Source organism: Leguminivora glycinivorella, chromosome 22 (assembly GCF_023078275.1).
Source record: "Leguminivora glycinivorella isolate SPB_JAAS2020 chromosome 22, LegGlyc_1.1, whole genome shotgun sequence".
NCBI classification, from domain to species: domain Eukaryota; kingdom Metazoa; phylum Arthropoda; class Insecta; order Lepidoptera; family Tortricidae; genus Leguminivora; species Leguminivora glycinivorella.
In genome coordinates, this window is record NC_062992.1 from 13183361 (window position 1) to 13200100 (window position 16740).

The following is a 16740-nucleotide window of genomic DNA, read 5'->3' on the forward strand; positions in this document are numbered from 1 at the left end:
CTGTCAATGAAAAGAAAATTGTAGTAAGTATGTATGGAATGCATATAGACTTACTGCGTTTTAACTTTGAGGAGCAGCGTGAGATACGAGATTTTTTTTAAAGTAGTGACGATATATATGCAATAGAGAGTTACTGTCAACAAAACTCTACAAAAAATGCCGAAGTCTGAGCATTTTCAGAATTTGGGACCCCCCAATTAGCGTAAGTGGTTAAGAAAAATTGACTAACTGTTAGTTTTGTGACAATAATTAAGCATGAAATTTCAATAAAAATATTGTTTTTGTGTTAATTAATTTTAAGATATAATCTACATTCAGAATGTGAAACAAGTAATTTTTTTGACAGATTTTATGATTAATTGTCGTTACAAATCTAACAGCGAGTTAATATTTGTTAACAACTTACGCTAATTGGGGGGACGTAAATTCTGAAAATGAAATGAATAAAAGATAGACATCTTTTAGGAATAATAATGAAACTTACTATTAGGCCCGCAATACACATGACTATAGCTTGCACAACTGACATGTCAGCCACATACAAAATTACGGTATTCTCTTGGATCGTCTCGTTCGTTCTTAGTCACATGTGTGTCGTAGTGCATCAAATCCGGTAGTTCTGATATACTTTGCTACAATTTTAGTATCAGATTCTAGCAAATTTAGTGTACTTTAAAAACGTCCTGAGAAAGGTTTTTCAAAAACTGGTCCTTTAGGGTTATAATCACCAAAATTTGAAAAAGAAACAATTTTTTCGCGGTTTTCTCGATTTTTGACAAAGTTGCGTTCGGCGCTCGAGGTCACAAACTTGGATTATTCATTAGGCCAACATCATAAACAAGTCTGCAAATATTCTGAACTACCGGATTTGACGCATACTGCCCCATACATTCAAGCGACAAAGTTACTGTAATAAAATTTGTCCGATTCTGCTTTCGTAAGCCATTCTGTATTCGTCACGATCGTCGATGGTCTTTCTCAACTACGGTCAATTCCGTTGTTCATCTTTATCTTAATCCGTCTCGTTCTTACTCGTCATAAGAACTTTATCGACTTGATAAGTTTAGAGTACGTTTATAAGTAAGTAAGTCGTTAGTAATTACGTCACAAGTTAAGTAATAAAATTCAAATAGTTACTTACGCAAATTCTCGTCATGTGTCTGATCTTCGTCTTCCTTTTCTAGCTTTATAAGGACTTCTTCTTCTAAAACAAACATGAAAGAATATTTAAAGACGTTAAAATTTCTTGCGACATATTCAGATAATAATTAATAATCCGGAGGTCACGTGTTCGAATCCCGGCTCGTACCAATGAGTTTTTCTGAACTTATGTGCGAAGTCTCTAATAAACAAAGCTTTCGGTCAGCTTAAACGGAACATTCATACTCGGAATTAAACTAAATAAAAACATGCATGTAAAATACCTACAAATGTAATACGAATAGCAAATTATAAAACTACGGTTAATACTATTTAATACTAGATTAAGTACCTACTATTATTATTTTTACCCATACGAACTATGTAGTACGAGTTCTTAACCAGATGTACAGTCCGGTCTGGCAGAAAGCATGAAACTTGGCATGTATATAGCTTATAGGTTTATAAGAAAATATGGAAGTAGAAACACGCCGAGGTGTCAATGTTTCCCCTCTTTCCCCCCACTTTTGTATCCCTGATTTCAGTTTTTTAATATTTCCATGAAAACCGTGAAAGCTACCATCACGATGTCCAGGAGAAGTATATTCTTCATAAAATTCTCTACAATATTGTCTTTGAAAGTTATACTTTCAAACCGGCCCTTTCCCCTTGTCTTTGTGGGGGGTAGTGACGTGCGATTTCATGACTATTGAGCTAAATCAGATCAGTTTGACCCAAGAAACAATTTTGTGAAGCAACATCGCCACAGGTAAAAGAACAAAGTCGGTAGTCTTACTTATCGTTCAGGTCGCCAAAGAGAAATATCGTTAGGGGAAAATCAGCATAGTTTGAAAATTATAAGTTCTAGCTTTATACTTCCAAAGACAATATTGTAGAGAATTTTATGAAGAAAATATTTCTCCTAGACATCATGGAAATATTAAAAAACTGAAATCAGGGAAACAAAAGTGGGGGGAAAGAGGGGAAACATTGACACCTCGGCGTGTTTCTATTTCCATATTTTCTTATAAACCTATAAGCTATATGTATACATGCCAAGTTTCATGCTTTCTGCCAGCAGGGACTGTACTCTCATACTAATTAGCCGTTTCCGCCCCGCACTAATAATAGAAATGCTAATTGTAATATGACGATGTGACGTGTAAATTATTATTTATGAATAAATGATTGATTGATTGATTGATTGACACATCCTCAGAAAACCTGATACCCACCTATCCAAAATGGCCCTCACCTGGAATATACCCGGAAAGCGCAATACCATGCCGCCCTAAATCCACCAGGAGTCGCACGGTTCAGCAGGAGCTCAGGGTACTAGGCATGGGGTGGGAGGAGGTTACCCAAACTGCCCAAGACCGGAGTAAATGGAGAAATATGATTCTAGCTACACCCCAGCAGAGGGTAACAGGATGCAAAGAAGTAGGTATGTGCAAAATGTCATTTGACATTCGCCAGTCGCTTTCCGGTGAAGGAACAACCATCGTGAGGAAACGGACTAATTCCAATAAGGCCTAGTTTACCCTTCGGGTTCGAAGATCAGATTGCAGTCGCTTTAATAAGTCAGGTAAAAATAGAAAAATTAACTGAGTTGACAGTGACATTACTCCATTAGATTTCATATTAATTCCATATGAGCAAGACATTGAAACTCGTTTTAACAGTTCTTAAAAAGAAGCTGATTTGACTAGGAAACAAGTAGCCTATTATGTTGTTCTGATACTCACGTAACAAAGGGTCCTCACTAGTCCTGTCTCCATGCAGTATTTCTAACTTGACCTCGGGTTCTTCTGCAAAAAGCAATATAAATTATAAAATAAAGTCTTTTTTACGGGCTTTGAATTACAGTTGACGCCAAAGACTTGTTTTTTTTTACAAAATATTATTTACTTCATGAAATAAAACTATGGAAACAGAATATTATCTTCGGTTACCGCGATAGTTACTTATGAAATAAAATTATGGAAACGGGTTAAATCGCGTATAATGAATTTAAAATTCATCCCGACGTTTCGAACTCTTTACAGCGTTCGTGGTCAACGGGTGACTGAGGAAAAATTACAATGTGCAAAAGCTACCCACATACAAGAAATATCAACGAACCATGACCACAAATAATATAGATTTCTAAGGCAGGTTCACACACTATTAATAAAGCCAGTTATAATACAATATTCAAAAAATTTACCATTACTCTGTTAAAAAATAATTAACCAATTAATCTACACAAAATTGACAAAGAACAAACTGCAAATGTCCAACACCATACAACACAAATGCCTCACAGCCTTCGTCATGTTGTAAAGTGTTCGAAACGTCGGGATGAATTTTAAATTCATTATACCCGTTTCCATAGTTTTATTTCTATAGAAACAGGTTACATCGCATACTGATAACGAGTAACTATTGTGGTATCTGAAACAATATTATTATTTACTCCAGTTCTTCCAAAGTCGTGTTATCTTCAAATATTTGTAAGCCTAAAAAGCTTTATTAGATAATGTTACTGATTTGAACCGTTGAGGGATAGGGGCCTAGATCCCCGCTCCGGGTCATTCCTGGTGCAGAGGTTGTCCATCGCGATTCAGCGTGGCAATGCTGCGAGCGTGTTGGGCACCTTTGCACCAGGGATGACGCGGGGGGGATTTTTGACTGATAGTTAGTTAAGTAAGTTAAGAATAGATTAGTTAAGTATAGATTGTTGTTTTGCTTTGTTTAAGTTTAGTCTTAGTTTAGTGTTAGTTTCTTATATAATTATGTAAATATGTTCATGTAAATAAATAAATTGTTTTGGATATAATTATTAATGTTACTAGCTTCTGCTTGAGTATGAAGTGTGGCATAGTGATTGTAATAATAGTTATATAGCACAAACAGCGAGCAGAATTTTGAGCATGTCTTTATCAGCCATATTGTAAGATGTAAGGTTCTCGAACATTAAAGTAATTGTTTCTTTTCATTTATTATGCACTAGCATGTTAGTATTAGGTTTATACATATAAGTACTTAGTGTGGATTTAAATTATTTATAATAAAATGTTGTGTACAATTGTTATTGCAATATAGGCAATAATTAATAGTTATCAGTTCCTTTATACTACTTAACTGTATCCTGCTCATGTCATGTTATTGTTCCTTATGAAATAAATAAAATAAAATAAAAAGTGATTTATTAGGCAGGTCCACACTGAGTGAGCAGTGAGCACATTACAAGGAAATGGCCTTGTATGGCAAACAACCAATGTAGATGTGCCTACTGTAACATAACACTGAACAAACAAGTGAAAATTGCAATTGTGTAGACGAAAACTAGTGCAATAATGTTGACATTTTTATTGAACAGGAACAGTTTAAAGACTTACTGCCTTTATTCATAAAAAAATTACTGAATTGATTAGTTAAAAAAGTGTCTTGTCCCTTTCTGTCATATTAGCTTGTGTACTTGTGAGAAAGGGACAAAACACTTTTTTTAATTAATCGTTCAGTAATTTTATAATGAATAAGGGCGTAAATCAAGTGTTAATGGGTAAAAAGTGTTTTCATACCTTTGACTCGGCTTGGCCCTGGCAGCCGTGCTCTCAGCTCCGCCTGGCTGCGCTGCACTTGCAGCTTGAAGTCGCTCGCGTCTCGCAGGCGGCCCACGCACGCAGAGCAGATGCCGCACGAGCCAGGGGCATCCAGTGCCAGCTACAAGATAAATTCACAGTAAAATTAATATTAACAGGCTCTGTAACACAGCCAGCAAGGGAAGTGTCTCATCATCATTATGTGTTAGATCGACAGCGTCGCTACATATGTGATCGGAATAATCTAACACATTCTTTACACACTCAAAATCAAATTAAGAGTCCGCACGCAGCGATCCTGGCCGTGCATTATTGCCCATTTACGGGCCAAGTTTTGAAATCAGGAACTTTCTTTGGTTTCACGACCTCTTAGAAGCTTCAACTTACTCGTATATTGAAGCAATGGTTGAGCATGTCGGCATAGATCTCCGTTTCACCAAGATGTGTGTACGGCGTCGTCAGGTCCTTTTCCGGAGGACGCAGCAGGCAGCAGCCACAAGCTTGTGTCACGTCCATTACGGCATCAGTGTAGTATGCGAATATATTTGATAAAACGCTCTGGAAAAAGGCAGAACGTAAAACGATTTCGAAACTAACCTAACCTCAAAATTAATGACACTGACAGGCTAGGCTATAAGCATATGAGCTGATGGCCAAGTTGCCAATGCTTCCAATAAATTAAAATACTATAAGCATATGATTTTATTCTTCGCCCAGTCCATTTAAAATGCTAGCACACGACCGCACCACATACGATCTCTTACCAAAGGTTGTAGTTCGGACCGATCGTGTGTTAATTTCGTAAGTTATTTATTTACCGGTTTTACATCACTCCGTGTGTCAAATATTCCTGTTTAAGTCAAGTGAAAAGCCGCTCTTGTATACATTTTATAAACTCAAACTATATTCATATACTCAAACAGCTCAAACTTAAATGTCAAGCGAGGGAGGGCTTATTTTTATGGCTTATCTGATAAAAAATGTAAATAATGTATCTTGATTTCTCTGCGTTGTTTTATTTTTAGACTTCAGTGCACGAACTTTAATCATTCTTTCTGTGCCTGTACTTGTACCAGCTTGAGTCATAAATACCCACATATTATAGTAGTTTCTGTTAAGTATACAAAAAATAGTTGAAAATAGACCGCTTTCGTTGATTTTGTGCGCGAATCTGAAGAGAGAAAGGTACGTGTTACTTTTATTACTTACATTATGTTTTGATATATTTGTTTAAATCTTGGTTCTCTAATATTAGAGTAGTTACGCTATCATTATCGTTTTGAGAGGGCAGAACCACGCAGAACAGTCTGCGCTGAAACTTTGTACTTACAATAGTATAAGGTATCTGTGATTCGTTTATGCAGCCTCTGACTGAAATCTCTGAAGTTAAAAATTACAATTAATATTCACCAACAGAAAAGTGTTCTAGCCCTATTTTGTTTGTTTTATACGCTGGGGTTATATGTATAAATTTCATATTCTTTTGCCGTCCATGCTAGTTGCCTTCTCAATCACTCCCTCTATCAAACAAGCTCAGAGTAAGCTTTCATTCAAGCAAATGAGACAACATGAAGGAAAAGTAATAATTAACTGGTTTTCGTGAATTAGTATCAAAAAGATTATCTTACTAATATTACTAATTACTTATATAATCTGTTCTTCATCATGGAATATAACTACTCAAGTGATTTTATGACATTTATTATGGATGCTTATTAAATAATTCTTCTTGTTTACCATTCACAGCTAATCTGCTCACATGTCACAAGAGACATGTGTTAAGGTAGAAGTGGTGTGTATGAAGGCTGACCCTTTAGAGCTGTCTGTGAAGGAAGAACAGAAGCGTGAAGAAAGTGGCTCAAGCGGATCGAACATGGCTAGATTGTACACTGACCATGTGGTTATGGATGAGCTTGTGCTGAGTCCCGAGGAGTACATTCATCCTGAAGTGGGCCAAGGTTAGTTTGTTACTATGTGTCCTCCGAATGCTCAGTATAGTGTAGAATGCTCCGGATCTCATGGACTGAACGCCGTACAAACGTCTCTATTCTTGAGGAACTCGGCATCAAAACGCGACTCTCCACTATTTGCACCCAACGTGTGCTGGGTTTCTTCGGCCATCTGAGCAGAACCGCACCAGATAGTCTAGAGAAACTCACAATCACGGGACGCATGGCAAGGAAGCGAAGAAGTGGAAGCATGGGCACGCGTTAGGCAGACAGAATAACGTCTGTGACAAAGACCACTTTGCAGGCTAGCATGCACCGGGCCCAGGATCGAGTGGCGTGGAGACAACTGGTGAAGAGCATCCACACTCGTCACGTCCCTCAGCCATGAGGATACGACAACGAAGATGTGTCCTAGTGCGGAGTGCACTGGCAGCTGGTGTATTATTTCAGTTTCTGGTTCATTTGAACCTAAACTCAAATTACCTTTTTACACAGTACAACATAAAGTCAAAAACACATATTCTCATATAAACATAAATTCAAAATAGCCTAACACCGAAATACCCAAATCCCAAACCACCCTAAAAGTCTAAATTCAAAACTAACTTATCTCCATTATATAAAGCTTCAACATTTATTTTGCGAACCGCCAAGGAGTGGAATGCCCTGCCTGAGTCTGTGTTTCCACATGAGTACAATCCAGGTCTCTTTAAAGCAAGAGTAAATAAGTATCTCATAGGTAAGCGTGCTCCACCGTAGACCGCATCATCACTTACCATAAAAAAACGGGGTGTTATAAGTTTGACGTGTCTGTCTGTCTGTGGCACCGTAGCTCCCGAACGGATGAACCGATTTAGATTTCGTTTTTTTTGTCTGCGTTAGGCGGGAGTGTTCTTAGCAATGTTTCATGATAATCGGTCAACTATGTCACGGTCGGGGGTTTTTCAAAAATTTTAATTTTGTTGTTACGTTATTGCGAGATGTTATTGAGTGACTGTTAGTAGTACGCTATAGATAAGTTATGTTTCAATTGTTTTGTTGCAGTGGGTTCGGACAGCAACGCCAAGGAACCACTCACCATGGTACACAAGAGGACACGTACTGGCGAAAAGTGTTTTCAATGCACTTACTGTGATTATAAATGCATTTCGGAATCACTTTTACGTAGTCACCACATGATACACACTGGGGAGAAGCCGTTCAAGTGTAGCCAGTGCGACTACAGCTGCCGGGTAAAAGGACATCTAAACACACTGGCGAAACGCCATTCCAATGTAGCCTCTGTGATTACAAATGCATTTTTAAATCTAACTTACTGTTCAACTTTCGTATGAATATCGGTTTTTTAAAGAAACAACACTATTTTGTCTTTAGCTTCCGGTGTGTTTAGCCCGGCACTAATCATTTCCGGTAGCCATTACCTCACATTCTTTTCGCTCTCGATCTAACTTGCGAACGCGTCGCTGCATTAAAATTGCCATTTATTGCTAATTAAATAGTTAAAGTCACATTTTCCCAACAATTGTCGTTAAATTAAGTTTAAACTCAGTGCTAGTCACATTATCAAAGTGGACAGGAAGAAAGCTCTGCTCCAAGAACAGTTCTGGGCTCGAGGAGACGGTAAGCCGGGCCCGCACGTGCGCCTTGCATACCAAGGCTGATGGTAAGCGAGCTGAAACCAACCCACTGGAACCTCATGCTAAAAGGTATGTGACATATGCACTGTTTTTTCCCAGTAAGTGTTTGTTTAAATCTCTAAAATTTCGAGTTATCTTTGTCAATTTCGTCTTAAAGATATTTTATTAAATTACAGTCCGCTCAATTAGTTCATCATTAAACATTTGGTCCTTCGAGCCGGATCCGTTGAAAAGTTACCTATTTTTAGTAAAATATCAAATTTGTCGTGTCGTAATATTTTTCTAATAAATTGGTGGGTAAAACTTTTAATTCTCGATTCGGTTAATGGCTGACCGGAAGTGTGACTTTTATAGTAGAATTTAGTTAGGTTGGTAGCAGTGTGACAGTTCGTTCAATCCGCTCATCTCGTTCGGTCTTAGTCTATGCTTTGGTGTATGGCAACAATTCGGTTGTCATCTCATCTGTCATTGTCAAAGTCAACAAGTTAATTTTATTGAGTAACGTCAAGAATATTATATACCATGGATATTGCGTGCCGAACATTACGTTGAAGCCAGAAAATTTGACCTTGAATTACGTCACGCCGGTCTTGCATCTCTTTCTTTAGGGTGTCCATGATTAAGCATACATTAGGGATATCCCGCGGAATTTGACGTATTACGTTTATACGACTGATTAATTTTGTAACTTATTAAATTCAAATCCGATCAATCGTTTTATCACGAAAGTGAACATCCATCCTCACAAACTCAAAAAGTAAGGTACATTAGGGCAATTCCGAAAGTCGTCTAATTAGGAAAGTCGCATAGAAATCACCATTATTTCCGTCATATCAAGATTCCCCTTTCGGAATTATCTGAACATTTCTGTCATTCGGAATTACTCTAATGCACCTTACTAATTTGTCAACCGCCAATAAGGTCCATTTCTATACCACTCTGCAGTTACTTTGCCTTACGCCACAAAATACGGTACAGTTTTTACCAGTGGTAAACTACTGGGATTTTTTTTTCAGAACCTTTCCAGAATAAGAGCGTGGTGAGTGTTGCAACACGAGGCTTAAAATATAACTTTTCTTTTACTGACACCTGTATTTATTAAAAAATGTTTCAGTCACTTTAAACTATCACAATAATATTTTGGTAGTAACTACTGGGAAAACTAATCCCAGTAGCTATCAACCCCCGGTGTGGTAATTAACAATGTGGGGAAAATCCCAGTAGTTAGGACAGGTAAAAACTTGGTGGTAACTAGTGGGAATAGCCACAAAAATATAAGGGAAGTATTTGTCAATGGGGAAATAATGAAATACTAGGACGTTTTAAAACAGTATCTTTATTTTTAAGCGCCGCCCCAAATCTCAAGGAAGGTGGTTCTCAATTCGTACGTATTTCAATTCTCTTCGCATGTATATATATATATATGTATCTCAATTTAATGTTTATGCCACGATATCTCCGTCGTTACTGGACCGATTTTTAAAATTTCTTTCTGTGTCATAATCTTCAGGCTTAAAGTGCAAATCTGCAAATTGTCGAACGCTCTGAAACATTTCCTTTTATCGGTACAATCGACAGCCAACGCTGCCTCCTTCCTTCATCTTTTGGAACACTGAAAAGTTTAATATTATTCATGTTAATTGTAAAGACATAAACAATAAAGTTGGTATTATTATACTGTGATATGAACTATGAACATAGAAACCGTACCAAGTTGATAGATTTAGCTCCATTCAATAAGAGTAAATACCATGCAAGAAAAAAGATTGGTCACCCTAGTCGTAAAACCACACATAGCATTATTTTTCTTTAAAGGTCATATTTATCGTTCTAAACCTATTCGTGGGAATTTTGATATAATTTGAGACAATGAAAACAATATAATGATAAGAACTAACCAAGATTACAAGCAAAATAGCAGAAAATTTATTGCCAGCGAGGTTTATGAACATTTTGGTAAAATAAGTACTTACTTGTGAAATTTTACGTCGGATTTCGGTTTCCATTTACTTCCACAATGGTTCACTATGCAATACATAGCGCAGAACTTAAGTAAATCGTCGAAAAACGTTTATTTCGCAAAATAAATATCTGAATCGGTGAATGACTTTTGACAATTCTGACATATTGGGCATATTTTTTTATTATTAGTGTTCCCATAGTACGCAGGAGGTAAATACCGGAGAAATAAGGTTTTTGATTGAGTTTTTTTTCGTATAATACAAAGAAAAGTAAGTCAATTTGATTGAAGAATGTTTTATACGTTTTTTTTAGTAACTAATCTGGCAATACATCACAGTGTCGGAAAGAGATAGAACATAGGAGTAAAGGTGAATGAACCTGGCTTCAACTCATTGGTCGGCACGCAAAATCCATGGTATATAATATTCTTGAGTAACGTAAACTGTTTATTTATATTTTCGTTCTCGTTTTTCGATAAATCAACAGTGATTATTACGTGAAAAATGTCGGACATTGATGTGAGCAATAGAGACGTTGACATGGATAGGGTTGAACGCAATTACGCGGTTATGCGGTTAGAGTTAATCTTTGATTGTATAGATTTAGAGGGTTATGTCGCGGCCGACTTAAACCCAATAGTTGAAGACTTTCATCGTGCCCAAAAGGCTATAATGAAGAAAACAAAGGATGTAAATACGGAGTTCTCGGTTACTGTCGATTTTGAACAAAAAGTAAAGTCAGTCTTGACAAGGTTAAGGAAAGCTGAGCCTGTCATTACAAGCAAACATGAAACTGTTGACAAACAAGATAGTAGTGATAATAATTCAGCGAAGTTACCTAAAATTGTTGTGAAACCATTTGATGGCTCCTTGCACAATTGGTTGTCATTTAAGGAACTCTTTGATTCTTTAATTCATAAAAGGAATATTTCAAACATTGAAAAGCTGCATTATCTTATGACATCGTGTCAAGGTAAGGCTTTAGATTTGATTAAGAATTACCCAATTTCGGACAACAGTTACATGGATGCTTACAATGCTTTAAACAATTTTTACAATAGAAAACGGCAAATTGCCTTTGGGTACTATGAAAAGATTTTACTTTGTGAACAGGTGAAGACCAAGTCTTCAACTGAACTAGATAAAGTTAACCGTGTTTTTAGAGAAACATTACAAGTGTTAGAAAGGTTCGACTTACCCAATAAAAACTTTATGTTATTTCATCTGTTGTGGGGAAAATTAGACAAGGCGACTCGGGAGGCCTTCCTCCTCGAGTTCAATTCCAATGAAATTCCAAAGTTTGAATCACTACAAGAGTTTGTTGAAAAACAAGTCCGTGCTCTGGAAGTAACGGAGGTTAAGCCCGTAGCAAGTGCCAATAAAGGTAAAGGCAAGGTAACACTAGTTGCCACACAACAAAATATATGTGTTTTCTGTACTGAACTGCATAATTTAGAAAATTGTAAGAAGTTTAAGGTTTTAGACACTTTGGAGCGGTTTAAGGTGGTGAAAAACAAGGGCTTGTGTGTTTGTTGTTTCTCCAAAACTCATAAAGTTAAACAATGTCGATCGGATTGTCGGTGCAGTATATGCGGTTGTTCCCACAACACTCTATTACACTTTGAAAAAAAGGAACCGGCTTCGCCAGAGGCTGAACCAGCACCTCAGCCAACAGTGAGCGGTTTAAATAGCAAAGTGACTTTGACGTCGGTCCAAAGTAATGGATTAGTTTTATTTGCTACTGCTCGGGTAGCTGTTCGGGATAGTTCAGGTAATTATCAAATAGCTCGTGCTCTTTTGGACGGTGCTAGTGGTGTCAATTTTATTTCCCATGACTGTGCTCGAAGATTAGGTTTACAGGTAGATGATACTAGCGAGCCAATTACTGGAATTGGACTATCTGAAGTTGCACCTAAGGGTATGTTATCATGCTCTGTTAAACCTATTGGATCAGAAATGGTTAATTTTGACTTCCAAGCGTCAGTGCTTCCAGTTATCTGTCCGGAGCAACCATACTATAGAGTCAATACATCGGAATGGCATCACATTCAAGGTCTACCTCTCGCTGACCCTGACTTTGCGAAGCCGGGCCCAATAGATTTACTCTTAAATGCAGAGATCTTTGCATCTTCCATTTTAAGTGGTAAAAAGGAGGGCCGGAAGGGGCAGTCAAAGGCTTTGGAGACTGTTTTCGGATGGGTTCTGATGGGTGACTGTTATGCCTCTCGTACACAATCTTTCACTAATTGTCGGAAAAATTGTTTTTTCGTGTCGAATGCTTCACAATCAAACTTGTCGCTGTCGTTGGATGATTCTCTTAAAAGGTTCTGGGAACTAGAAAATATTTGTGGTCCGAGTAAACCTATCTTGTCGAAAGAGGATCAACTATGTGAAGATAACTTCCGTGCAAATTATTGTCGCACGAGTGAAGGCCGGTTCGAGGTACCTCTACCTTTCGTCGATCCTTCGAACAAGCCTACCTTTTCGCACACTCGTGAAATTGCAATGCGGAGATTTTTTTCGTTGGAACGCAAGCTTACAAAGCATGCGGATTTTCGTAAAGCTTATGCCTCCTTTATGGAAGAGTATGAGGTCAGTGGTCATATGGAGCAGGTTGCGCCGCCTGTCTCTAGTGTCGGGAATTTTAATTACATCCCACATCATGGTATTTTGCGCCCCGAATCTGTCAGTACACCTCTGAGAGCCGTTTTTGACGCAAGTTGTCGTGACAGCAATGGGATTTCGCTTAATGATACACTACTAGCTGGACCTAAGTTACAAACTAATATTTTTGATGTCCTTACTAGGTTTCGATGGCATAAAATAGTCTTTACGGGTGACATAAAGGCCATGTATCGTCAAATCCTCGTGCCAAACGAGGACGCTGAGTATCAGCGGATATTGTGGCGACCTTCGACTGACGGCCCAGTTAAAGACTATCGTTTGCGGACGGTAACTTATGGTGTGAAATCGGCTCCGTATCAAGCTTTGCGCACAATAGCACAGATAGCGGAGGAGACTGCTGACTCCTATCCTGAAGGGTCACAAGTGCTTGGGAGAGACATTTATGTTGATGATGTCGTGACAGGCGCTGACTCTATTGAGCAAGCTTTAAAAATTAGATCAGATTTATCTGAAATTTTGTCGTCGGGTGGGTTCCATTTGAGAAAATGGACCTCCAACCATAAAGGTTTTATCGTTGACCTTCCATCTTCTGAGTTGTATTCGAGTGATTTTAAACATTTTGATGAACTTTCGGATTTGTCCCTTAAAATATTGGGATTGTTATGGCGTCCACAAACAGATTCGTTCCAATTTGAGGTTGCAACACCACGTGATCAGAAATGTACTAAACGTACTATTTTATCGAATATAGCGCGCATATATGACCCGCTAGGATTCTTATGTCCTGTCACGTTTCACGCTAAATATTTAATGCAGGTCTTGTGGTCATCTGGGGTGCAATGGGACGATGATGCTCCAGAAGCAATCACATCAGAATGGATGAAATTTACCGATCAACTTCCGTCGTTGAAATCTGTCGATATTCCCCGTCGCATCATCCATTCGTTTGTTTCATTACAATTGCATGGATTTTGTGATGCGTCGGAGCGTGGTTACGCTGCTGTCGTCTTCTGTCGTGTCGATGACACACAAGGCTCTACTTTTGTAGAGCTTTGCTGTGCCAAAAGTAAGGTTGCGCCTCTGCGTAAATTATCAATTCCTCGATTGGAACTGCAGGCTGCCGTGTTGTTGGCAGACCTGATGCAGTCAACACAAGAGGCATTAAAACCTCTCTATGTTGTTCAGGAAATATTTGCATGGTCAGACTCGACCGTAACGTTAGCTTGGATCAAGTCGTGCCCTTCACGCTGGAAAACATTTGTTGCAAATCGTGTGAGCCATATCCAGGATCTTGTTGCTCCTGATCGCTGGCGTCACGTCAGTACACACCACAATCCTGCTGATGCAGGATCCAGGGGTTACTGCCTGAAGATTTGGTAGAGTGTGATATTTGGTGGAAGGGTCCGTCGTGGTTGGTAAAGGAAGAGAAGGATTGGCCTTGCTCACCTTTGCACGATCCAAGCAATGACTGTATTGTAGAGGAACAACGTATTTGTAGCTTACTCGTGACGGCCGATCCTAACTTAATTGATGAAGTCCTTAGCAGGTTCTCCTCGCTTTTCACATTAAAGCGTGTGTTAGCCTACTGTTTCCGTTTTTTACGGTCAGCTAAGGATGGAAAAGTTGTCGGATCTCTACAGTCAGCTGAAACCACTGCAGCTCTCATGTTTTTAGTAAAACATGTGCAGCTCACTTCGTTCAGTGTAGAGATCAATCAATTAAGGGAGGATCGTTTGAACGCATTGCCAAAGGGTTTGCGCAAGCTTTCATTATTCATTGACAGTCAGGGTATTGTCAGGGTGGGCGGTCGCTTGGCAAATTCTCCTATTAAATTTTCTGTCAAACATCCCATTTTATTGCCTCGCTCCCACCGACTCACTATTTTAATAATTGACGAATATCATAAAAGATTTCTACATCCAGGTGCCCAAACTTTACAAAATTTACTTGCGCAAACGTTTTGGATTTTGTCGCCAAAGCGAGCAATTCAGGCAGTGATTGGAGGCTGCGTGAAATGCTTTCGTGCCAATCCCTCTGCGGCATCTCCGCCGCTTATGGGAAATTTGCCTACTTTTCGCGTCTCGCAAATTAAACCTTTTTCGAGTGTCGCCATTGATTATGGAGGACCATTTGATATCGCTTTCGGTCGTGGCCGTGGTGCGAAAACGTACAAAGGTTACATCTGTGTTTTTGTATGTACTAGTACCAAAGCCATTCACATAGAGCTTGCTTCAGAGTTGTCGACAGAAGCTTTCCTCTGTGTTCTTAAACGGTTTGTCGCTCGTCGTGGTCGATGCAGTAACATTGTCTCTGACCAGGGTAGGAATTTTGTGGGCGCTAGTAACTATCTTGGTTCACTCATGAAAGGTGCTGCTGATGCCCAAGAAATTAAATTCTCGTTTAACCCTCCGGGTACGCCTCATTTTAACGGATTAGCTGAAGCCGGGATACGCTCGGTTAAGACTCACCTCGCACGGGTTGTAGGTAATCAAAGGTTAACCTTCGAGGAACTTTATACAATTCTGACTCAGATTGAGTCTATGCTCAACTCTCGTCCATTGACACCTCTTAGCTCGGATCCTAGTGATCTCTCAGCCTTAACTCCAGGCCATTTTTTAACTCTGGAACCGTTGTCGATTGTCCCAGAGGAAAATCTTGTAGATCAAAAAGTAAGTGTCTGTAATCGTTGGAAAATGATACAGAAAATGCATCAAGACTTCTGGCGTAGATGGCACGCTGAGTACGTCCATACTCTACAACAGAGGACTAAATGGAATAAAGTAAATACAAACATTGTCGTGGGTTCCTTGGTCTTGTTGATTAACGAACAGACAAGCCCTTTAAAATGGCCCCTTGGGCGCATCGTTGCTTTACATCCCGGAGTTGACGGTGTCTGTAGAGTGGTCACAATTCAAACTGCCACTGGTCAGTACAGAAGACCAGTTGTGAAGCTGTGTCCTTTACCACTTTCAAATTAACTTTCGTCGTTCTAGTATTATCACTTAGTTTAACATTATAGTTTTTAAGTAGTTTGTCGAACTCTAGCACTATTTGTAGAGTAAATATTGCATATTTAGGTGAGCGGTATGTTCAACTTTCGTATGAATATCGGTTTTTTAAAGAAACAACACTATTTTGTCTTTAGCTTCCGGTGTGTTTAGCCCGGCACTAATCATTTCCGGTAGCCATTACCTCACATTCTTTTCGCTCTCGATCTAACTTGCGAACGCGTCGCTGCATTAAAATTGCCATTTATTGCTAATTAAATAGTTAAAGTCACATTTTCCCAACAATTGTCGTTAAATTAAGTTTAAACTCAGTGCTAGTCACATTATCAAAGTGGACAGGAAGAAAGCTCTGCTCCAAGAACAGTTCTGGGCTCGAGGAGACGGTAAGCCGGGCCCGCACGTGCGCCTTGCATACCAAGGCTGATGGTAAGCGAGCTGAAACCAACCCACTGGAACCTCATGCTAAAAGGTATGTGACATATGCACTGTTTTTTCCCCAGTAAGTGTTTGTTTAAATCTCTAAAATTTCGAGTTATCTTTGTCAATTTCGTCTTAAAGATATTTTATTAAATTACAGTCCGCTCAATTAGTTCATCATTAAACACTTACAATTACACTTAAGAAAACACACTGGTGACAAACCTTACGCATGTGACTACTGTGATTATAAAGGCAGCAATGAAAGATACTTAGAAACTCATATCAGACAGCATACTGGTGAAAAGCCTTTTTCGTGTACGGACTGTGATTACAAAGGAAGTAATCGAACGAACTTAGAAAAACACAAAAAAATACACACAAGAGAGACACGTTACAAATGTAGTTATTGTGACTCT

The 16740-nt window shown here is 38.7% G+C and overlaps 2 protein-coding genes across 6 annotated transcripts in view; one reads left to right on the forward strand and one right to left on the reverse strand.

The window, feature by feature from the left end:
- Positions 1–5350, reverse strand: part of LOC125237919 (zinc finger protein 271-like) — a 28488-nt gene extending 23138 nt beyond the window's left edge. For all 5 annotated transcript variants that reach the window (XM_048145157.1, XM_048145160.1, XM_048145156.1 and 2 more), the window contains exons 1-4: positions 5112–5350; positions 4704–4845; positions 2886–2948; positions 1142–1204 (exon numbers count right to left, since the gene is read on the reverse strand). In XM_048145157.1, the coding sequence (XP_048001114.1) occupies positions 1142–1204; positions 2886–2948; positions 4704–4845; positions 5112–5240 (397 nt within the window). In that variant the 5' untranslated portion in view covers positions 5241–5350. The remainder of the gene's footprint in view (positions 1–1141; positions 1205–2885; positions 2949–4703; positions 4846–5111) is intronic.
- Positions 5351–5799: 449 nt separating this feature from the next.
- LOC125238116 (zinc finger protein 805-like) lies at positions 5800–8007 on the forward strand. The gene is made up of 3 exons (XM_048145403.1): positions 5800–5909; positions 6471–6682; positions 7718–8007. Exons 2-3 carry the CDS (start codon positions 6484–6486, stop codon positions 8005–8007), a joined length of 489 nt encoding a protein of 162 aa, XP_048001360.1. The 5' UTR covers positions 5800–5909; positions 6471–6483.
- The last annotated feature ends 8733 nt before the right edge of the window (positions 8008–16740 follow it).

What these genes read in the sequence shown, in the direction of transcription:
- LOC125238116 (XM_048145403.1), top strand. Translation starts at nt 6,484, where the DNA reads ATGTCACAAGAGACATGTGTTAAGGTAGAAGTGGTGTGTATGAAGGCT. An exon ending in TCATCCTGAAGTGGGCCAAG is followed by an intron (nt 6,683 to 7,717) that starts GTTAGTTTGTTA and finishes GTTTTGTTGCAG; the next exon opens with TGGGTTCGGACAGCAACGCC.